Source organism: Peromyscus leucopus, chromosome 3 (assembly GCF_004664715.2).
Source record: "Peromyscus leucopus breed LL Stock chromosome 3, UCI_PerLeu_2.1, whole genome shotgun sequence".
Lineage (NCBI taxonomy): Eukaryota > Metazoa > Chordata > Mammalia > Rodentia > Cricetidae > Peromyscus > Peromyscus leucopus.
In genome coordinates this window covers 70,571,150-70,593,200 of record NC_051065.1, presented here as the reverse complement: position 1 = coordinate 70,593,200, position 22,051 = coordinate 70,571,150, and the positions used below count along the sequence as shown (strand labels likewise).

Genomic DNA, 22,051 nt, shown 5'->3' with positions numbered 1-22,051 from the left:
TCAGCAAGGTGCCAGAGCCAGCTCTGTGGCAACCCGTCGGGCCGGGCCTAAGCACTCCCAACTCGGCCGGAGACAGAAGCAGGGGCTGAAAGCTGGGGAGGCTCGCCTGCCCGCATAGCCAGTCACTGGGGCCTTGTGTGTTATTTGCCAGACGACAAGGGAAGCATCTGAGGTCCTGGACAGAAGTACTGGGCACCGGTGGCCAGCAGCAGCGGTGGAAAGGCCATTCATTCTTTCATTTTGGTGCCTCAAATTTTTTTTTTCCCAAACCCGGACCCACAAAAGGGGCTGAGGCCCTTGAAAGTAGGGTGGTCGAGTCGTGGGGTGCAGGACCAGAAGCTGAGGGCCTGCAGGCCTGCTAAGGAGGCTCTGAAGAGACAAACCGGATCCAAATGTGCACAAGGAGGTGGTGGCCCTTTCAAATACGTAGGGGTTTTCGGGAGATGGAAAAGCTGTACCCCCCCCCCGCCCGTGCCCCACTGAGTCCTGCCCATAGAGTGAGTTGGGGTGGGGTGGGGGTCAGCATCCTACACTGTTAAGCCATCTCCGGAGCTTAAGTCCCCACAGAAGCAGGCCTTAGCAACCGACAAGCCCCGAAGCGCCATAAAAGAAAATGAGGCTGTTACCCTTTATGGGGTGTAAAGGGCTGCGTGGGGGGACAGCGGCTTCAACTTCGGAGGCTCAAGCGCCTTCCAGCTGTAGCCAGAGGATTCTGCTTTGCTTCACCCCATCCCAACTCCTATTCCTCGCTTCCCCCCCCCCTCCCCGCAATGTTGACCGTCTTCTAACTCGAAAAAGGGGGACCAGGGAGAGGTTGGATAGGGGCGCCCCCACCCCCAATGCGCCGCCAGGCTGGCACGCCCTCTGTTGTGGCAGACAGAAAGGACTTCAAAGCCTGGGCAGTAAGGGTGTGCCATAAAGGAAGGTCTGCGAACTGTCTGGAATTCGGCTCTTAATGAGTTTACAACTGTCCAGCTCCAATTAGGGTATCCCACCAAAACCCTTTCATTTGTTTGCTCTGTCTGCCGCCGATAAAGAGACTGCGGAAACAGCCCTCTTTTTATGGGCATTGCCCCCTCTGCAGCGCAGATTCCCGGCTCCCCGAGGATCCCGGGGGGGACAGGGCCCTCGCTCCGCCCAGGGGAGTGGGCCGCTGCTTGGGTCACCGGCGCTGCCGCCGAAGTTCACGCGGGCCAGAGCAGCTGCGGCTGCAGTACCAAGAGAAAGCCAGGAGATGGCAGTGTGGCTCCACGCAAGAGGCACTCCCGCCGCCATCTCCCGCCGCCGCGACCTGGGAAGCTCCTAAAATGTCGACTTGAAGCGCGCCTTTCTAGAACGGGATCCGCGTGAACAGCAGTCGTATATTTTCCCTGCTGCTCATGCCAACCTGAAAGCCTCCGGGGGACACAAGCATGAGCCGGGGCTTGCCTGACGGTCGGCGCTGGCTCCTCCCAGGCCCCATTCCAATACCGCGGCGTTGCGTGGCAGCAGCGGTTGCGGAGAGTGCGGGGCTGCGGCTCAGAGAGCCGGTTCCATTCCGGGGTCACAGTGCTCACCCCAGCAGAGATCTAGGGGCAGCGATGCACGCAGGAACGGTCATTCACGACGGACGGACAAGGGAACGAACACCTACAGCCCCAGGACCAGATGACCCCACAAAGAACGCGCCCGGTGGCCACGGGTTCCGCCGATCCTCGAGGCCCCGAAACCTGCGCCCTGGTTCAGGGCCGGGTACCAGGCCTAGCGAGCCAGCACCAGAAAGAGAGAGAGAGAGAGAGCCCAGAGGTCAGGACTCGGCCGGTTTGAATACCTGACTTTAAAACTAGGCTGCTGAAATTTGGTTAGTTATAAAACCATACATATTTGGTGGCTGTCTAGCGTAGATGTGCTGCGAATTTGGCCACTCTGGGATAACTCGGGGCACAGACTGGGAGCTGTTAGGTTATTCGAAAATAAACGATATGTTTAAATAAGTAGAATACCACCCTAACTCCAGGATTGGCGTTCACGCGGTTGAAGTCGCTTTTGCTTCTCTGGTAAAGCTATTTCTTTGGCATTGAAATGCCAAGGCTACTCTGGGGTCTCTGGCTGTGGAGGCTAGAAAAGCAAAAATCCCCGATCCACTCCCAGCCTACTTTTAATGCTAGACGGGGGGACATACTCCGGAGCAAACCCGGCCAGAGTGCGGGGATCAGCTCCCGGTGTAAGACGCTTTCAGGAAGAAAACACAAGCGCAAACAGAACCAACCCTTCGAAGCGCCGCGAATAAAGGCTGTGCTGTGCATTTATTTGGGTCGTAATAGTCTCGGCCAAGCCCACAAAATGTTTATGACTCGCATCTCCGTGCTGAACACGCCGTAAAACTAGGGACTCGATTTTGGCTGACATCTCTCCTGGGTCTCCGTCTCTCTCTCCCTCCTACTCCCTTTTAGAAATCTTCCTGTATACACGTGGGCACTACAGACACATATTTATATCATCATTATATTTCCGTATGTAACAACACACGCTACTCCACAGCCTCTGCCTGTAGGAAGGGTTTTTATAGCTTCCCGGAGAGTCACCGGTGCTCGCCTATCCTAATTCTCAGAAAGCTTTCTTTATGTAACTGCAAACAAATAAGCAGCGAAATCGCTGACCAGTGGACACAATAGGAGGCTCTATTTTTCTAACAGTGGAAGTCACAGGTTGGCGGCACCTCTTCTCTCCGCCTCCGCCGCCGATCACAGAGGCCCCAGGTAGATGTGGGCCTCTAGGGCCTCAGAGGCCTGGTGAACTGCCTGGGCCGGTAGCTCCCTTGCCCTTGGCCGATTGGCGGCTGGCGGCCAGGCTGCTCTCTGGTTTTCGCTGCTTGGGAGGCAAGAACCGGCAAAAAGGAACCGAGCTTTATTTTTTCCCTCCGCTTTGGGGAGGAATTGGTATCTACGTCCAAGGTAGAAGCTTCTCACCAGGTGGGGGACAGAAGCTGAAGCCCGCAGCCCCTGCGGGGGAGGAGGACAGAAACATTTAAAGACCCCAAACTCGGAATCATTCGACTCTCCAGAAGGCACCATTCGCCGCCAAGGGCTGGGTTTACCTTTAAATCTAGATTTAAACACTGAGGACTATTTGGCGTCAGGAAACAAGTTCTGACAATAGTTTTGAAAGCTAACTCTGGAAAAGCGTTGAGAAATATTTAGATAGTTCCGCAGATTAAAAACCTGCGTATAAGGCTTCTTCTCCGGGGCCTGGGCTAAATTGTGTGGAAATACTATCATGCATAAGCGATGCATTTTTGTCAGATAAATAGGGAACCAATGGCCAAAGAAGATAGAATTAAATAGGACTTATTGAGAGTCGGATTTTGTCCAGATTTTTTTTTTTAAATTGTTGTGAGGTCTAGCTAGGGAAGAGAGACCCAGAAATGAAGGGAAAGGTTTTCGGTGACCCCAGGACCTGCTCAGATGGAAGACTTGGGCCCAGAAGTGCCAAGGCCTTTTGAAAGCAGCAGAATTTGGACCATATTTGGCCGTGGCAAACGGGAAAAGAGCCTCTTGCCGGGGACTCCTTGGTCGTGCTCCAGACGACCTTCCTAGGCGTGTGAGTGTGGTTTTTCCTGTGCTACCTCAAATCGCTTCTCACTCTGGCTGTCAGGTCTCCTTCTAAAGGAAAGTTCCACTTTAAACACCGTCGCTTTGGGCTGCTCCAGTCGCCTGAGTCTAGACAGACCGCCGGGCCTGCCTAGTCTTTCACTTTGCGCCTGGCTCTGTGTCAGCCTAGGAACAATTTATTGGTCTAAAGCCGCCTAATTTCTCCTCTTTGATCTCCTGGCCTTCTTTTTGTTTGCTTCGTCTTCCTTTATCTTTTTTAGAATTTTATTTCTCTGTTAGAAGACTCTGCTATTTGGGTTTTTTTTTTTCTTTCCTGTTTTACCCCCTCTGTTTCCCATCCTGATCCACCATAAAGGGGATCCCGGATATTGCCGCCCCAGGGTCCCCATGCTCCGGGGAGATAGCCTAGCTCCCACCTGCCCTCCTCCCCACCAAAGCCTGCGCCCTTTGCTAGGTAGGCGCTGGGGGATTTGCAGCGGGATTTGAACCATCCTCCTCTTTTGTGCTCCCAAGACGCACCCCCCCCCCGAGAGAGGATGCGGTGAACGGTGGTGGGGGGCAGCCTGGACCCACTGAAAGTGATGAGAAAGTGCTTTGTACACCAGGAACCAAACTCGATCATTTAGAGGAGAATTTCCGGGGCAATTCCATTGTGAAGTCCGGTTTATGGTGTGCAATCGAGCTGAGCAGTAAAAGGTGGCCAGTCTTCCAGCGCGGCCTGGGCAGTTTACGAGGCGCTTAGGGAAAAGGGTTCACCCAAATATCCTCCAGAGAGCGTTGGGCAGCAGGGCCTCCATCTGACCTATCACTGCACGGGGGTCCAAAGTCCCGCAAGGTAGGCCTCCAGGGTGAGGAACTAGTTGGGAGGAAGAGAATGAGACTGTTTGCCTTTGTGAACCAGTGCCTAGAAAGGCGAAGCTGTGAGATCTGGGTGGCCCTTGAGAGGGTTCCCCTATTTGCTTCTATAGTCTCCTAAAAAACTGGGGTTCCACGGTGGGCTACAGCGCCAGCCCCTGAGACACCCCCCCCCTCTTTTCACTCCAAATTAGCTCTAAAAGTCTACTGTTCCCCGGCCCACAAGGCGGAGGTGCAGGGGTAGCTTGCCTGGGAGATGCCAGAAACCTCCCAGTATGAAGGATGCATTTAGAAAATTGTGGACTCCAGCTTCCATGCTGCGGGAGGGTGACCCAGTTTCCCCGTGATCCAGGGGTAACACCAGGGGTTGTGGGAAGGACAAAGGGGGTGTTGAGCCACCTGTGGGGTTGCTGCGGGCCAGCCAGGTGCCCAGGAGCGAATGCAGAGAGACTGCAGGGCGGCGGTGTCCGGGAGGAGGAAAGGGAATCCCATGTTAATAAATCTGTTGGCAAATGAGGCTCATTAATAGATAAATATTTCACTGCTTCCTTTAGGGCGGATAAACAGTGCTCCGCCGAGCCGATTAAAGAAAGGAAGCTGGGAGACATTGACTTTATTCGAACCACATGGTTCCAGTTTGTGGCAGCATTTCGCTCTGCTCAGCTAGAGCAGACGCCGCGCCTGCGGGGTTTGCACCCGAGCATCAAATCTGGCCTCAAACGTTCTCCTGCAGAGAGAGAGGGGTGAGCAAAGAGCAGCTCTCTATGGGCCGACAGGTTGCAGAGACCCCGGCAGGGGCTTGAGTCTGCAGAGAGGACACGAACAGGGGGATCTACACACTGGATCTGGGGTTCAGGAATAGGTATGAGGTTTGCGGGGGAGGGGAGCGAACCCTGCCGGACTTCCGCAGGCTCGGGCCCCAGGATGGGGCTCTGACTGCGTCGGGCGCCCGGGGGCCGGCGGGGTGCAGGCCGCTGCGCTGCGTGGGCCGCGTATTTGAGCCTCTTCCCGTTCCATTCTAGGCGGCCGCCGGCCCGTGGCGCGAGACCACCTGTGAGGGCTGCTGAGATTGGCGGAGGCGGTCATGTGGGCGGTCACGTGCCGCGGCGAGCTCCGTCCAAAAGAAAATGGGGTTTGGTGTAAATCTGGGGGTGTAATGTTATCATATATCACGCTACCTCGTAAAACCGACACTGAAAGCTGCCGGACAACAAATCACAGGTCAAAATTATGAGTTCTTCGTATTATGTGAACGCGCTTTTTAGCAAATATACGGCGGGGGCTTCTCTCTTCCAAAATGCCGAGCCGACTTCTTGCTCCTTTGCACCCAACTCGCAGAGAAGCGGCTACGGGCCGGGCGCCGGCGCCTTCGCCTCCACCGTGCCGGGCTTATACAATGTCAACAGCCCCCTCTATCAGAGCCCCTTCGCGTCGGGCTACGGCCTGGGCGCCGACGCCTACAACCTGCCCTGCGCCTCCTACGACCAAAACATCCCCGGGCTCTGCAGTGACCTCGCCAAAGGCGCCTGCGACAAGGCGGACGAGGGCGTGCTGCACGGCCCGGCCGAGGCCAGTTTCCGCATCTACCCCTGGATGCGCAGTTCAGGTAGGCGCCCCCGACCCGCCGGGTCGGCGTGCGGGCGGAGCAGGGGGGTGCGGGCGCGGGGCGCGGGGGGCCGAGAGAGCCCAGCCTGGCGGCTTCCAGCCGGCCGCCCCGCAAGTCCCGGTGGCGCTGCCTTTCTGGTTTTAATTAGAGCTGAGGCGCCATTGCGTGGAGAGACCCGTAGCATTGTATGTAAATGAGGCTCATAAAACTTTTTATGGCCCAATTAATGGGTTCGATCCTCGTAAATTTATTTAACTCCATTTGCCTTGGAATTTTTACAGTAAGTTTCTCTGCTATTCTCATTCTCATATTCTTTCTCTCCCCCTTCTCCCTCTCCCTCTCTTTTTCTCTCCCTCAGCCTCTCCCCTCTCTCCCTTCTTTCCTGTCCTTCATTCCTTTCTTGACTCCAGCTCCCACCACCACCACCACCACCCTCCTTTTCTTTCGGCCTGGCTTTCCTTCTCAACGGCAAGGAGAGAGCTAGGACCTCCGGGATCCCACACCCACCCCTGTACCCAGAGGCCATTTCCAGAGCCTAGCTGGATCGAATGGGACAGAGGGTGGGATTGCTACAGGAAGGTCTTGTGCATGAGGCTGCCGAGGAGGGTCGCTCCCTTTCCAGCAGGACTGGGGAGCGGCTAGGCTTGCCTTTGAATGGCAAAAGTGCGGAGTCTCCCACTTGCCACACTCTATATTTACAATTTCCCTTTGTCAAGGGGAAGCAGGACATTGTAGAAACGTAGCCGGCTGGAAAGGCCGGTTGTAAAGTTGGAATTCTGCTCTAAGACTCTTCACAGACAGGCTCGTTTGTCTGGACCCGGGGTCTTCCGCTCACACTTCTCCTCCCCCAGCTCAATTGGGGGTGATGGGGATTGAGCCTGGGTTTGGGCAGGGTGGAAGGTACAGGCTCTTGGACAGCGAGCGGGCCTGACTAAAACATTCTTCTGTCCACATCCCAGTCTGCTTGTCTGTTTGTCTATATGTCCAAATTTCTGCTCTCAGGACCCGATAGGAAGCGGGGACGCCAGACCTACACGCGCTACCAGACCCTGGAGCTGGAGAAGGAATTCCACTTCAACCGCTACCTGACGCGGCGCCGCCGCATCGAGATCGCCCACGCGCTCTGCCTCACCGAGCGCCAGATCAAGATCTGGTTCCAGAACCGGCGCATGAAGTGGAAGAAAGAACATAAAGATGAGAGCCAGGCTCCTCCTGCGGCCCCCGAAGACGCCGTGCCCTCCGTCTCCGCGGCAGCTGCTGACAAGGCCGAGGAGGAGGATGAGGAGGAAGAGGAGGAGGAAGAGGAAGAAGAGGAATAAAGGGCCAGGCACAGGGCCCTGGCTGCACAGGACAGTCGGAGAAGCGTCTTTAAGAGACTCTGATTTTAGTTACAAAAATGGAGGGAATAAAGTGTTTTTAAAAAGTGAGAGAGAGAAAGAAAAGAAGGAATCAGTCCCCACCCTCATCCCACCCACTCCATCACCCGCTTTAGCTCCCAGGGAGATTAGGTCACCTTGGGGACCCTCTCTGCCTCTGAGGACCCCAGTAGATACCCACAACCCTGGGCCAGTGTTGTGCTCTGGCACAGTCAAAATACTACCTAGCACAGGCCTCCTTGAGAGGCACCCCCAAACTACCTATGGGCCCAGCCCCGGTGGGCCACCACTCCTAAGAAGTCCTCTCCGTGTCCTAACAGTGGCAGACACCCAGCACCTGCCCCTCCCCGCCCCCTCCCTGCAAAAACACGATCAGTACTACCTACTAGGCCTAAACTACCTATTTTGTGCTGGCTAGCTTTCCTGCGTGTGTACCCACTCCTCCCAGGCCAGGCCTTGACGCTTCAAGCTGACAGTCTTTGGAGTCTCCCAGGCTTCACAGACGAGGCAATGAGGTTCAGGGACCAGGGCATTGGCTTCTATTTAAATTGAAAAAATAATATATTTATTCCAAAAACATACCAAATGCTGCAGCCTAGAATCCCTCTTTCTCTGGCTTTGGCACCTCAAGTTCAGGGCCATTACCCCTACTTCTGGAGGGGAGCATTCCCGAGCTGGCTGCAGACCTCTGGAATAGCTTCAGCTTTGTGGGACTCAGGAGAAGTCCCCAGCCTCGCTCTGCCCACCCCCCCGTTTCTGTGTCCTACTGTTCAGCCATGTCGAATATGTATACTCTGACTTTTCCTACCAAGGGCAAATACTGTATATTTGAACCAGATTTTTTTTTTTTTTTTTGTCATTTCTATAATCTTGGAGCTCATTTGTAAAGGAATGTCTTGATTTGGGAAGGCTGTTTTAAATGGGGTGACTTTGTAGCATGATGTGTTGTGTTGAACTAATTCTGTTGTGGGTGGGAGAGGTCCAATACCCACCCGGGTGCCCATTATCTCCCGTGTTGTCCCATGTCCCCCGTAGACCCAGCCTGGGTTCGGGGAAGGCATGCTTACCAGCCCAGTTACCTATGTTTTATGTATCAATAAAGATGCTTGGTGAAAAAGAAACGTGGACTGTTTTATCCAGAGGGTCTGGGGCGAGGGGAGGTGGCCATAGGTGAAGGGCAAGCCTTGTAGGTCAAAGGACCAAGGGGAAGCCACCATAGAGAGACTGTCCTTGAGTCTCAGTTTTAGTTATTCATGTATATATGTGTCCTGTCTCTTTTCCCATGTGTGTGTGTAGATTTGTGTGAGTAAGCGTGCTTCTATATTTTTTGTTTGTGGTTGCTTCAAGTTTTCATAATTGTGTACATTTACACATCCATAATGTGTGTACATCTGTGTTGTGTGTCAACATTTTCCATGTCTATAATTGGATGTGTGCGTTTCTGTGTCCAACTGCACGTTTTTCTGTGTCTATGCGTCCATTTTTCTGCGTCTACAATTGTATCCGTGCCTTCCTCTTTGTAGATGTTTTTGTCTGTCTATTGTGTGCACCAATTACCTAGATCCATTGAAAACAGCTATTAGTTAATACAGTATATTTTATCTGTGACCTCCCAAACGTCCACAAATTCCAAGAACGAATTCCAAATTCAACCTTTCCTCTAAAGGTGTAGACTGAGCTCTCAAAGGGTATTACCTACCCTCCAATTGATTCCGGATTCCGCATGCGCCCTGAGTCCAGCCCTAGAGTAGGAAATAGGATTCAGGGTCCTTGCCGCAGCACCCCCACTTAGCCTTCAGTAGAGGCGAGGATGCCCCAGGGCCCAACACTGCAGCGGAGGGGTTCTGGGGCTGCCAAGGGCCTCAGACCCGGCTGCGCAACCTAGGCAAGTCCTGATGCAGAAGAGGGACTGTGGTTGGGAAAGGAGCGAGCAGCCAGGGACCAGGGGCGAGGGGCGGTGGAAGTAGCTTAGAGCATCCCGAGTTTGGCCCGCGAAGATCTCCATTCTTATCTCCTGGCTGGGTTGAACCAGCTTCTTAGGATTCTTTTAATAAAATCGAACCTAAAAGGGTCTGTAAAACCTGCAGCCCCAAGTCGGGACAGCCTCGGTGGTAAGATGGCGCCGGTGTAAGAGCTGCCTCCTCTTAGTGATGGGGAAAGGGTCATAAATCCGTTGTTGTTTATGAAAATTTACAACTTTGCAATACAACTTTATGAGTTGTTCGGCCCTTCCATTGGCCGCTGTCGGTCATGTGGATAGGAACCGTGAACATGAACTTTTTTATAATTTCCCTTGCGAGAATAGAGCCGCATTCTTTTGCTCCGCTCCGTCCTGCGTGCTTCGGAGCTCTGCCTTCCCAGCCTGCTTGGGCTCCGCTTTGTCCGGCGATGGCGAGCGAGGGGAAGGCACTGCCAGGCCCAGGCCGGCCGCTGGCGCTGGAGGTGGGGCGCGTCCAGTTCCTGGAGCAGCAGCCGCCGCTTTGCAACTCACAACCTGGCTAATTTCCTGCGTCCTCTGGCACCAGGAAGGAGGACAATTCGTCTCCTGGGCTGCCGTAGCGACAGCTGTCAGAGAGGCTGGAGCTTCTGGGAGCCGCGGTCTGAAGGTGAGACATGTGGGGAGGAGACAGGGCAAAGGTGGGTGAGGTGCCACAGCGGTGGGAGAGGGCACCCAGAACGACTTTGAAAAAGGGCATTTCTCACCATCATCATCATCATCATCGGCACTGTCCCTTCACACCCAGCCCCAATACACACCGCAGCCCAAACACGTCACTCATTCTCCCCCACTACCGCCACCACCTACATCACTCGCTCTCCTCCCTCAAGGCAGATCAGCCTTCCTTCTGTGGCACAGTGCCCTTCCCCGGTGACCCCGGGAAGCCCAAAGGGAAGTCATCTGGCATTCTCCTGTTCCCTATCAGCCTCTGGGGTTTGGGATTATTTCATTCATGGCCCAATTGATTCAACTGACTCCCCTAATAACCAGAGATAGTTCCCGACCTGGGAATGTGGGCCGAGAGGAGAGCAGAGCGAGGTAGCCCACGGGCGTTTTGTTAGCTTCGGCACACTCTTCTCTCCTGTGGGGCTGGTCTCAGAGAGAAGGGAGGATGGGGCAAACAAGCAAACACAAAAGCAAAACTTACTAATTCAGAGTTCTCCGATGGTTGCCTGCTTCATTTGCCCGGTTTTCCGACCAGAGTGATGTCTGGAGCCCTGGGAAAGGGGCTAGGTGCATGTGTGGAATTCTGTGGTGGAGGAGAGAATCGAATTAATTGGGTGCTACTGGAGGACGTTTCGGTGCAGAGGACTGTCGTGTTGGCGCGTGTGGAAGGACCATATCTAAGGTTTCTGAAGGAAGGTTGCGAAACGGAGTCTGAGAAATAACAGGGTGGCAGCCCCAGCCCACCTAAGGACAGTGATAGGCTGGTGTCCACGGTCCCCTACCTCTCGAGCCGCCAGGGAGAGGACTACAGCAAGCCGCGAGGCGGCACTGAGTGTTGCTGGCCTGGCTGTAGCTTTGCATTGCGCGGTGGTACCAGCCGTGGTGGCTGAGCCTGAAAGCGCAGCTGACCAGGTCAGATCTGCACCCCCCTCCGTCCGTCCCCCGACCCCCCCGAGAGACAGAGCCACTCGAGAATCAGTCGCGAGGTTCTGGGCTATAGTTCTTTTTGTTTATTTGGTTTTGGGTTGTTATTGTTGTTGTTGTTTTCCTCTCTCAAGAGAGTGTCTCGGCATAGATCAGATAATTAAGATGGACACGTTGATATTTGGGATGTTCGTTGGACGACGCTGTGGGTGCGCCCCGGGGCAGGGGCAGAGAAAGCGCCGCTTTTGCCTCCCAGGGCCGCTGGCTGCCTGACTGTGGCTGCCTGGGGCGGATTATTTATTGCGACCGTGCTGGGAGCTCGCTGCTGCCACGCTGTGGCCGTCCCCGGGACCGGCGCCAGCAGCGGCCCGCCTCTTCGAGCCTGGCGCGACTGCTGTACGGGCCCCTCAGAGATCCCCCAGAAACAGGGGAAGGGGGGCACAAAGGGGGACGTGAGGGGCAGTCTCCCAGGGTCTGTTTGGCTGTGAAACCTCCCTGCTTCGGCTACCCATGGCAGAAACCTCAGCCGCCGGAATAGACTCGGGTCCTTCCCTCGCCCCCAACCCAGCACCAAGGAGACTGGTTGTACAGGCCGCCCGGCCGGTCATGGCTGCTTCTGTCCAAACTCCGCGTCCCAAAGGCGCCCCGGGGGCGCACGCCAGTTGCCAGTTGGGGAGCGCGCGTTGGCTTTGAGATTCTGACATCGGAGAGACCATTTGTAGTGCTGAGGCCTGCTGGCCTGGCTGGCCCTGAGAATTGGCTATGGCATGGAAGGCGGCTCTTGGAGAGGGCCTGGGACTGGCAGAGGCCACACCTGTGTGCTTTGGGTTCTGGGCTGGAGACTTGGCTGCATGGAGATGGACCTTCGGGGTCCTCCCACACACCTGCAGGCCCGGCTCCAGGCTGGCCGAAGTGGAGGGGCTCAATGGGCAGCCCAGGGCAAGGGCAAAGTGCCATCCTACCCCCTCTGAAGAGAAGATGAGAGGTAAGTTTTCTGCGTGGCTTTGACCTAACAGAGTCCTGGGGCGGTCACTCTCATCACCTTAGGAGAGGCCCTATTGAGGGAGAGTTCTTGTTCCCCATTCAGTGGAGCAGTCAGGACTGACCCCCCCCCCATATATATGTGGAAGAATAAATAGATCGACTATCATCTTAAATAAGCACTAGCCTTGTCTTATACGTAAAGATTTCAATTTAATATTTTTTTCCATCTTAATGTTTACAAAAGCTGGAAAGACATTTTCTGGCTCCTAGCTGAGAGATCAAATTCTCTTATTGGTTGAGACAATTAAATGTAGACTCCAGAGCAAAACATAACAATAATAGTGGTGAACTATTACCAGCTCCAGCCCTGTGCAGGACATGGAAGGATGAAAGAGCAATGATAAATGTAAACAATTAACACCTGCAAAATGGCTGTTTTCACTTCGAATCATATTGGGTGAAATAATTGTTATCTGATTTTTTTGTTTAAGAACCAATAACTCAAACTTATTTTCTTCAAACAGCTTTTTTAAGAAAAAAATCCCCCATTTTTTTCTCCCAAGTTTTCATTTTTCATGTATGGCATCTTCTCAGTGAGACACGCTAAATTTTATCCTCTCCTGGATAACTCTTGCTTTTATGGAAAGAAAAAACTTTCTTGGGTTGGAGAGATAAAGACTTGGGCACACGGTTTCTGGCACAGCCTTCCTTCAATGTGCCTTCATAGGCTCTCTGGAGGCAAGTCCTTTTCCAATTTTTCCCCTTTAGGGGGAAGAAGGCCAGGGAAAAAAACAGAAAAGTAAAGACGAGATTAAGAATGTCAATGTGCCTTCATAGGCTCTCTGGAGGCAAGTCCTTTTCCAATTTTTCCCCTTTAGGGGGAAGAAGCCCAGGGAAAAAAACAGAAAAGCAAAGACGAGATTAAGAATGTCGTTACCAGATTCCTGCAGGACCATTACCAATTGTCACCTCGGCCCAAAGCCTAACCTCATCAGTCCGCATGGGCCAGGATTTTACAGATCTTACGAACAGAACAACCTCCTGAATTTCCAACCAAACCTTGTAAACAGTCTCTCCGCCGCCCAGAGAACTGGGGGTTTTAAAGCTGATTCAAGAGCTTTTTATAAGCCCTACAAACACAAATGCCACCGAACGGACGTCACGTTTTACAAAATGAGACGGATCCCTGTGGCAGCAAGTCCAGGACAGGCTCTCCATGTCCAATCTGGAGGTCACCAGGCCTGGGCCGGTGGTCAAGGCAATTCAGGATTCTGGAGCTGGTGACAAGATGGCAGGACTATTCTGGTTTGGGAGCTACTGCAGCACTAGGGGTATTGGGGGGTGGGGAGGTAGGGGGCAAGTGGGTATGCCTCATACAGTGCAATCTGTAGTGCAATCTACGGACTACCAGGAAACCAAGCCCATTAATTATCCTGTGGGAAGCTTTGGGCCCCAGGAGCTGCACTCCGTGCCCTGCAACTGGGGCCCTGCATCTCTCTCGCTTCTGGAAGGAGACTAGGGAGAGACTGCAGCTGGAATTTTATCTGCCACTGCTCTGAGCAGTCCCAGTAGCTTCGGGGAGTCCTGGGACGCTGGGTGAGGGGAGTTAAATCCCCTGGATGGCTTCCTAGTCCGGGTTTCACAGACACTCTTCCGTAGAGCATTTCTTGTCGAAACCACGGGTTTTTAGCCTTCCCTTTCTTGGGGTTCAAAGACAGGATGCGGTGCTCAGCCGGTGTGGCTGCTCGCTTTAAGTCCACGCAGGCACGGGCCATTGCAGGCGAGGCAAACATGGAGTGCGGCAGTGGGCAGAGGGGGCGGCAGGAAGGGCCTGCCTTCGGCCTGGGTCTGCTCAGAGAGGGTGGTCTTTCAGCTTTGGGCAGTAAGGCCCAACCTGTAGTAAGAATGGGAGGGGGTAAGGCGTTCATGGATCCCTAAAGCCTAGGGCTGAAAAGCAGAGCGAAGGCCTGGTTTCTCAGAGCCCCATCTCCAGCTCCAGAACCCACACCCACGATTAAGGGCGCGCTAGGGGAGGGGCAGCCTGGGACCTGCCTGGGACAGAGGGCTCCCACGAGCAAAGGCCCTTCTAGTCACCGCCCCTTCTGGCTCAGGCTCGTCAGGTTTCCTGTTTGGAGGGGAAAACCAGCAAAAAAAACCCAACAAGGCAGAAAGGGAAAGAGGAAAGAGCAGGGCCTAGTGGGGCCTCCTCGTTGACCTGGGCACCAGTGCCTCTCCTCGGCTCTGAGCTGCACCTCCCTGCCCGGGCCGTGCCCGCCGCTGGCGTTCGGGGGGTGTGTGGGGGAGAGCGGGGGAGAGCGGGGGGCCGGCTGGCTGTGTGCGCCCATTAATCTGCCGGGCGGGCGGCGGGCGGGCGGGCTGGGGGCTGTTTGTAACTTTGCTGCCTCGGTCGCCGCGGTCCCCGGGGAGCGGGCTCCGGCGCTCGCTCCCATTGGCCGCCGCTGCGTCAGCTGGTGCGATTTGCTGCTGTCGCTTTTGGCGTTCGGCCATCCAGAAACAAACCAGTTCGATGACTACTAATAGTTATAGCCAGATGTACTAATACACAACAAATCACAGTCCTGCAGAGGGGCGCGCAAATGAGTTCCTATTTTGTGAATCCCACTTTCCCTGGGAGCCTGCCCAGCGGCCAGGACTCCTTCTTGGGCCAGCTGCCCCTCTACCCGGCCGGCTATGACGCGCTGAGGCCCTTCCCGGCCTCTTACGGGGCGTCGAGTCTTCCGGACAAGACGTACACCTCACCTTGTTTCTACCAACAGTCCAACTCGGTCCTGGCCTGCAACCGGGCATCCTACGAGTACGGGGCCTCATGTTTCTATTCTGATAAGGACCTCAGTGGCGCCTCACCCTCGGGCAATAGCAAGCAGAGGGGCCCCGGGGACTACCTGCACTTTTCTCCCGAGCAGCAATACAAACCTGACAGCAGCAGCGTGCAGGGCAAAGCCCTCCATGAGGAAGGCACCGACCGGAAGTACACGAGCCCTGTTTACCCCTGGATGCAGCGGATGAATTCCTGTGCGGGTAAGGCATTTCCCTGCTCCTCCACCCCAGAGAGTGTAGGGAGAAGGAAAAGCTGGCAGGCAGACAAGGAAGGAAGAGGAAGGAAGGAAGGAAGGAAGGAAGGAAGGAAGGAAGGAAGGAAGGAAGGAAGGAAGGAAGGAAGGAAGGAAGGAAGGAAGGAAGGAAGGAGAGAGACTAGGAAGAAGGAAAGGACAAAGTTTCCTTCTCTCTCTCTCTCTCTCTCTCTCTCTCTCTCTCTCTCTCTCTCTCTCTCTCTCTCCCTCTCTCAAAAGAAAAATTAAAAAAAGAAAAAACCCAAACATTCCCAGTGGGGCAATCAGGCCCAGCCAGAGGACAGACTGGGCCACAGCCCCATGTAAGGTGATACTTCAGGGGTGTAAAAGATTCACTGCCAAGCTACACGAGACCTGAAACAGGGCAACAGAGGGGAGAGGAAAGTCTGTTCAGCTGCACCCTGTGACACCCCTCAGGTTTCCACGCAAAGGGGGCCTCCAGAAGGCACCACAGACAAACTCCTTCACATTCCTACCCCTCTTCCTTCTGCCCTTCGGAAGCTCAGAAGCCCAGACAGACAGAGGCGCTCTTTTCCTCACTTGACCCTTTCAGGGTCTCCACCAAAGCTCTGGAGTTGTGGAGGGCTACCTCCTTAGAATATTCATATTCTCTCTCTCTCTCTCTCTCTCTCTCTCTCTCTCTCTCTCTCTCTCTCTCTCTCTCTCTCTCTCCCCTCCCTCCCAGTCTTACCTTCCACTCAACTCCACACTTTTAGCCAACTTCTCTCTCCTCCTGAGACCCTGCCTGAGCCTCACACCTGCCTTGGGTACCTCTGGTACCCAGACAGCCCAACTCAGTCCCACATGGCCAGGACCTCACCTATGGGACCATCCCTCCATCCCAGGTTTTTAAAGACTCCACAGGGACTCCCCTTTCCCCTTGCAGCAGGACAGAGCCTAATGGGGACTTTAAAACGCACCCTCCCAGTGGAGTGTGTTCAGAGCAATCACAGAACTTGCTAACAATATGCAAAGATTTGAGAAGGCTGGCCATATTTAAGTTTCCCAAAATACACTGAGTTCTGACGCGAGGAGCCGCCATAGCATCTTTCCCAGACACCAATGTGAGAATTCAGTTTTCCATGCTGCTCCCAGGATCCCCACTCCACCCACAGAAAAATAAATGCTGCCCTCCCTTGACACAGTGACTTTGGCCCCTCAAATTAACAATGCCCATGCTATTTCTTCACTTCTAATGGTTTGCTCACAGGCCGCATTTGTCAGAAGCAACGACTTCCCACCCCAAGTCGTTTTTAGGTGAAAACCATCTCGCCTTGGTAGGAATCATCTTTGCCACCCAGCCGGCTTTTTGCCTTCGGTTGTGGCTGGTGCTAGAAGCTGGGGTGGAAGTAAGGTGCTCGCAAGCTTAGGGACTGCTGGCGGGAGGCACACGGACTGGATTCCTTTGGCCTCGCTTACCCGCCCTGCATTTTCGCCTGCAGGTGCCGTGTATGGGAGTCACGGGCGCAGAGGCCGCCAGACCTACACGCGCTACCAGACCCTGGAGCTGGAGAAGGAATTCCACTTCAACCGCTACCTGACGCGGCGCCGCCGCATCGAGATCGCCAACGCGCTCTGCCTCACCGAGCGCCAGATCAAGATCTGGTTCCAGAACCGGCGCATGAAGTGGAAAAAGGAAAATAAACTCATCAATTCCACACAGCCCAGCGGGGAAGACTCTGAGGCCAAGGCGGGCGAGTAGACTCCAGGCAGGGACCAGGCCAGCGTCCTAACCTCTATTGGCTTTGCCCCCTGGTGCCCCTGCCTGCTCCCCAAGTTTTCTTCCAGCCTGCTCCCAGCCGGGTGCTTCCGCAGCTTAGGGAAGTCCAAAGCTTTGCAAGCGTCTGCGCATTTACTTATTACAAAAAAACAAACAAACAAAACTCACACACCCAATGTCAGCTGTGGGACAGACGCACTGTATACACACACACACAGGTTCTCTCCTCAAAGCTGCCCGAGCCAGCTTGGGAGTCCCGGGGTGCACCCAGAATTGGCCCTGCTGCTGTCTTAGCGCCCCTGCGCTCCCTGAGCTGCAAGACGCGGGGTTGTTGGGGGAAGAAAGAACCCCAGGCAGTGCCCGGTTTGGTGTCTGGACTTTTCCGCCTCGGTCCTTCGCCATCAAATCTCGAAGGGCATCTCCAAATCGGCCCTGGCTACTGAAAAGAAAGGGCCTAAGAGCTGGGCCCCAGCCCTGTCTCAGCCTCTCAGGATGCCCCTAAACAAGAAGCCGGAGGAACAAAGGGGAACTCCCCTCTTCCCCGACAGAACCAAGTCTTTCTGCCGGCGCGTAACCATCAGTGGGAGAGCCGCAGCTTCAGCAGAGGGCGAGCCAACCTGGGCGCGAGTGGAACGGTACAGCCTCGGAGCGACTAGGCTCCCGCAGGCTCCCAGCTCCCGATTCCTGCTCCCTGCCTCGTATAGCTCGGGCGCCGCATCCTAGAAGCTCTCAGGACCCAAGGAGGGGGCCCAGGACCATAGGAGCAGCAAGAGTCCAGCTTCCAAGCGTGCCAGGGACGCCTGAGATGCCAGGCCTCTAGTGGGGAGAATCTGCTCGCCTCTCAGCTACATTTGTGATTTACTTTCGTCTTTCGGAGCCCAGGAAAATAACTACGGAGATACTAGGCACTGCCACAAAATGGTTCCATTAGTTCCCGCAATTTCCTCCTGGAGGTCTAAGCGAGACCCCGATAGCTCTGCCCACGGATCCCAGCTTCCAAGCAGCCTCAGAGGCTGCAGGGAGTCAGGGCCCACTTTCTGGGTTCACCAAGAACCCTGCTACCTGGGGCCCGGCTGGCCGGAGGAACCGGACCAGGGATGAAGATATTCCAGGCTGGATAAATAAGCAAATCAGATAGCAAACTAATGACACGAAAAACATATTTACACGGGAGGAAAATCGACTCTGGTTATACGAGTGTATGGAATTTGACCTCGCCTCGGAGCAACACTACACAAAAGCTATCTTTAATAGACGCCTGTCGTTTAAGAGCGGCAGGGACACTGTCCTTCACGCGCGCTCACAAAAACAGAGCCGTAATTGTGGCTGCTGCTGTGGGCAGGATTTATTTCTTCAATTGGCTAAATGGTCTTTCCTTCCCCGAAGGTGATATCTGCGTTTCCAAAATTCACAGCTGCGGGCCGGACGGGCAGAACCGACCCCAACCTCTACACAAAAATAAGAGGGGCTACAAAGCCAGGGAAATAAAGTTGTAAATAATTCCAAGTCACCACCTCCCCCTAATCCTCTGTATCCTCGCCGGGCGTGCGATCGGCAGCTGACGGCCTCACAATTGGTACATCCTAATGGAACTGCGAGGGAAATGCAATAATTTTGCCATAATGGGCTGTAACCTCAATTCGACCCCGGCCCTTGCAGCCCGAGGTCGGAAGCGATGCAATGCGCCCTGCCTCCAGAGGGTGGCGCTCGAGTCCGACTGAACGGCGGCGGCGGATGGCGGGCACGCGCCCAGGGCGCGCGCACCACCCCTCTCGCCTCCACCCAACTCCCCCATTAGTGCACGAGTTTACCTCTAGAGGTCATCAGGCAGGATTTACGACTGGACAACAAAAGCACGTGATTCGAAGTCGTACCCCATATTTGGGTGCCTACGTAGGAGGGAACCGAGTACATGTCCCAGTCATTTCCATAATTCATCATAAATTGTGCAAGGGTGCTATAGACGCACAAACGACCGCGAGCCACAAATCAAGCACACATATCAAAAAACAAATGAGCTCTTATTTTGTAAACTCATTTTGCGGTCGCTATCCAAATGGCCCGGACTACCAGTTGCATAATTATGGAGATCATAGTTCCGTGAGCGAACAATTCAGGGACTCGGCGAGCATGCACTCCGGCAGGTACGGCTACGGCTACAATGGCATGGATCTCAGCGTCGGCCGTTCGGGCTCCGGCCACTTTGGCTCTGGCGAGCGCGCCCGCAGCTACGCGGCCGGGGCCAGTGCGGCGCCCGCCGAGCCCAGGTACAGCCAGCCGGCCACGTCCACGCACTCGCCTCCGCCCGACCCGCTGCCCTGCTCGGCGGTGGCCCCCTCGCCCGGCAGCGACAGCCACCACGGCGGGAAAAACTCCCTGGGCAACTCCAGCGGCGCCTCGGCCAACGCCGGCAGCACCCACATCAGCAGCAGAGAGGGGGTTGGCACGGCGTCGGCAGCCGAGGAGGACGCCCCTGCCAGCAGCGAGCAGGCGAGCGCCCAGAGCGAGCCGAGCCCGGCGCCGCCAGCTCAGCCCCAGATCTACCCCTGGATGCGCAAGCTGCACATTAGTCACGGTAAAGCCAGCCGTTTTCTGATCCACGCGTCCGTGGGGGCGCGGGTCTCGGTCCCCCTCTGTTCTTTGCAGCCTCTCTCTCCGGGTCTCTCTCCTAGTCTCGCCTCTCTCCAGCCCGCAGAGCCTCTCCCTGCGGTTCTCCTTCCCTGCCTTCCTCTTTACTTCCTCCCCATTACTGCAGCAGCATCCTGTGTTCGCAAATACTGGGGGGGAAAAGGGGTGGCCGAGCAAGTTTAGATGTGGAAAGAGGAAGAAATTCCATCTGGAACCCTAACGCCTCGGAGCGCGTTTAAGGGTCAGGCCAGCCGAGCAGGGCATGGAGAGGTAGGGATGGTCGTAGGGGCCGTGAATCGGGCTTGTCAGGGTGGATAATTTATGAGAAGGGCTATGCCGGGGGAAACGGCGTTACTAATTAGAGTCCCCTAAAAGGGGCTTGGGGGGCATAATCCCGGCGAGGGTAGGCGAGAATCTGAAGTTTGGGGGCAAGAGAGAGAGAGGGAAAAAGACAGGGAAGGAAAAGAAAGCGGGCGCCCCAAGCGTACAGGCTGGAACAGGAGGCGGCTAGGGCGGCTGGAACTTTAACGGAGGGTGACCTGGAGGCCACTTGGGAACTCAGAAAAAGGCAGTGCTTCGGGGCTGCGTTTCTGAGCGGTGGGCAGCCTGGGAGACCAGTGCCCCTGCTTCTGACAACTCCTGCAGGGCCAAAGAGCAGAATGGGGGCGAGGGAGAGCCAGGCTGTCCTTCAAGACAGGGTTCCAGCCTCAGGTGGGGTCCAAATCCTGTTGTTTTTCTCTCCAGAAAGGAAGAGGGAAGGAGATTCGGGGCAGGGTGGGTGGGGAGCGAGGGGAGGACTTGTTGAGCTTTCTCCCCGGCTCAGGACCCCGGCTGACTCTTGGAAGCAGGTGCTAAGGGCTTGGTGGCTAAACCATTGACTTCTCTGTTGCAGACAACATAGGTGGCCCGGAAGGCAAACGGGCCCGGACGGCCTACACGCGCTACCAGACCCTGGAGCTGGAGAAGGAATTCCACTTCAACCGCTACCTGACCCGCCGAAGGAGGATTGAAATAGCACATGCTCTTTGCCTCTCCGAGAGACAAATTAAAATCTGGTTCCAAAACCGGAGAATGAAGTGGAAAAAAGATAATAAGCTGAAAAGTATGAGTATGGCCGCCGCGGGAGGGGCCTTCCGCCCCTGAGTATTTGAGTTAAAAGTACTGAGCAGTGTTAGCGGGGCTCCCTGCCCGTAGTGTCAGTACTAAGGTGACTTTCTGAAACTCCCCCTGTGTTCCTTCTGTGAAGAAGCCCTGTTCTCGGTGCCCTAATTCATCTTTTAATCATGAGCCTGTTTATTGCTATTATAGCGCCTGTATAAGTAGATCTGCCTCTGTTCATCTCTTTGTCCTGAATGGCTTTGTCTTGAAAAAGAAAAAATAGATGTTTTAACTTATTTATATGAAGCAAGCTGTGTTACTTGAAGTAACTAAAACAAAACAAAACAAAAAAAAAAAACAAAAAAAAGAAAAGAAAAGAGAAAAAAAACCACACACAAAAGCCCCCCCTCCAACCTCGTTTAGTGCCAATGTTGTGTGTTGCACTTGAGTTGTTTAACGTGCATGTGCGTGGAAGTGTTCCTGTCTCAATAGCTCCAAGCTGTTAAAGATATTTTTATTCAAACTACCTATATTCCTTGTGTAATTAATGCTGTTGTAGAGGTGACTTGATGAGACACAACTTAACTTGTTCAACGTGTAGTGGCTAGTGGCTGTGACGACGACTGTGACTCCAAGCAGTGTGTGTCCCTGCGTGCCTTTGTAGGACCCTTTGCACGGACTCTGGAAGTGGCTCTTATAAGCCCAGCTTCAGTGATGTATGTTTTTGTGAACAAAGTTACAAATATTGTCCAAGTCTGGCTGTTTAAGCAAACTGTGATCAGCTTTTTTTTTTTATTTGTATTTGTTTTTAAGGAAAAAAAATACTGACTGGAAACAAAAAAATAAACTTTCTATTGTAAGTTCTCTTGGTCTGATTTGTGCCAAATAGCAAGCGGCTCTTTCTGTTTTTCTGTCTGTCCAGCCGTGCTGGAAGCTGGTGAGTCTGAGGGAGGCTCCTTGGGGCAGCTTGCCTGTCCAAGGTGGTCTCCCACGGACACCTTGACTCACAGCCTTCCTAACTAGGAGCCATCAGAAAATTCAGGCCAGAAGAAGGTGGGAAGAGTTGTAGGAGGTTCCAAAGCATGAGTCCACCCTGTCCACCTCTGAGGAAACCAAGTTAACTAACTTAGTGGGTGCCAAAAAGGAGAGGAAGAGAGAAGAGAGAAAAGCCAGGTCTTTGTTAGCCATACTCCGGCCCACACACATCCTTCACTCCTAAGGCTGTCCTAGGCCTTGCTGAAGGGGATTCTCTGCCAGGATGTAGACCCCAAACCCCCTGCCTACTAACCCACCCCAGCACCCCTTCCCCACTCCTCTCACTTAACCCAGTTGGCTTCTTTTGCTACAATTAATTTGCTACAAATGGAAAGTACTTACCCCATCCTAGCTCCATTGGGAAACTCCTCAGAACGGCTAAAGCGCAACTAGAGATTTGCACATTTACCGACTGCTTACACGGATGCCGTCTTTCCTTTTAAAAGTTATAAAACAGTAAACTTTATAAGCCCCAGTT

At 54.3% G+C, this 22,051-nt stretch overlaps 4 protein-coding genes and 1 long non-coding RNA gene across 5 annotated transcripts in view; 4 read left to right on the top strand and 1 right to left on the bottom strand.

The window, feature by feature from the left end:
* Positions 1 to 4,458: 4,458 nt before the first annotated feature.
* Hoxa7 (homeobox A7) lies at positions 4,459 to 8,548 on the top strand. The gene is made up of 2 exons (XM_028864145.2): positions 4,459 to 6,051; positions 7,054 to 8,548. The coding sequence occupies exons 1-2, from the start codon at positions 5,676 to 5,678 to the stop codon at positions 7,368 to 7,370; spliced, it is 693 nt and encodes a 230-aa protein (XP_028719978.1). The 5' UTR covers positions 4,459 to 5,675; the 3' UTR covers positions 7,371 to 8,548.
* On the bottom strand, positions 8,260 to 22,050 carry LOC119087614. Its single transcript, XR_005091095.1, has 3 exons — positions 21,916 to 22,050; positions 10,574 to 10,675; positions 8,260 to 10,027 (listed from the first exon to the last, which is right to left on the bottom strand). It is a non-coding gene; the product is annotated as an uncharacterized LOC119087614 (long non-coding RNA).
* The window catches only part of Hoxa3 (homeobox A3), a 44,558-nt gene continuing 32,458 nt past the window's right edge, over positions 9,952 to 22,051 (top strand). Inside the window, 1 exon segment of the mRNA XM_028864146.2 lies at positions 9,952 to 10,033. The gene's annotated coding sequence lies outside the window, so the exon portion shown is untranslated.
* Hoxa6 (homeobox A6) lies at positions 14,403 to 18,318 on the top strand. The gene is made up of 2 exons (XM_028864144.2): positions 14,403 to 15,039; positions 16,535 to 18,318. The coding sequence occupies exons 1-2, from the start codon at positions 14,598 to 14,600 to the stop codon at positions 16,792 to 16,794; spliced, it is 702 nt and encodes a 233-aa protein (XP_028719977.1). The 5' UTR covers positions 14,403 to 14,597; the 3' UTR covers positions 16,795 to 18,318.
* Positions 16,841 to 21,432, top strand: Hoxa5 (homeobox A5). The gene is made up of 2 exons (XM_028864143.2): positions 16,841 to 19,387; positions 20,333 to 21,432. Exons 1-2 carry the CDS (start codon positions 18,493 to 18,495, stop codon positions 20,581 to 20,583), a joined length of 1,146 nt encoding a protein of 381 aa, XP_028719976.1. The 5' UTR covers positions 16,841 to 18,492; the 3' UTR covers positions 20,584 to 21,432.

Excerpts from the sequence above, each read along its gene's own strand:
- Hoxa7 (XM_028864145.2), top strand. The coding sequence starts at position 5,676 with ATGAGTTCTTCGTATTATGTGAACGCGCTTTTTAGCAAATATACGGCG. Across the intron at positions 6,052-7,053 it reads CCCCTGGATGCGCAGTTCAG|GACCCGATAGGAAGCGGGGA; the intron begins GTAGGCGCCCCC and ends TTCTGCTCTCAG.
- Hoxa6 (XM_028864144.2), top strand. The coding sequence starts at position 14,598 with ATGAGTTCCTATTTTGTGAATCCCACTTTCCCTGGGAGCCTGCCCAGC. Across the intron at positions 15,040-16,534 it reads GCGGATGAATTCCTGTGCGG|GTGCCGTGTATGGGAGTCAC; the intron begins GTAAGGCATTTC and ends TTTCGCCTGCAG.
- Hoxa5 (XM_028864143.2), top strand. The coding sequence starts at position 18,493 with ATGCGCCCTGCCTCCAGAGGGTGGCGCTCGAGTCCGACTGAACGGCGG. Across the intron at positions 19,388-20,332 it reads CAAGCTGCACATTAGTCACG|ACAACATAGGTGGCCCGGAA; the intron begins GTAAAGCCAGCC and ends TCTCTGTTGCAG.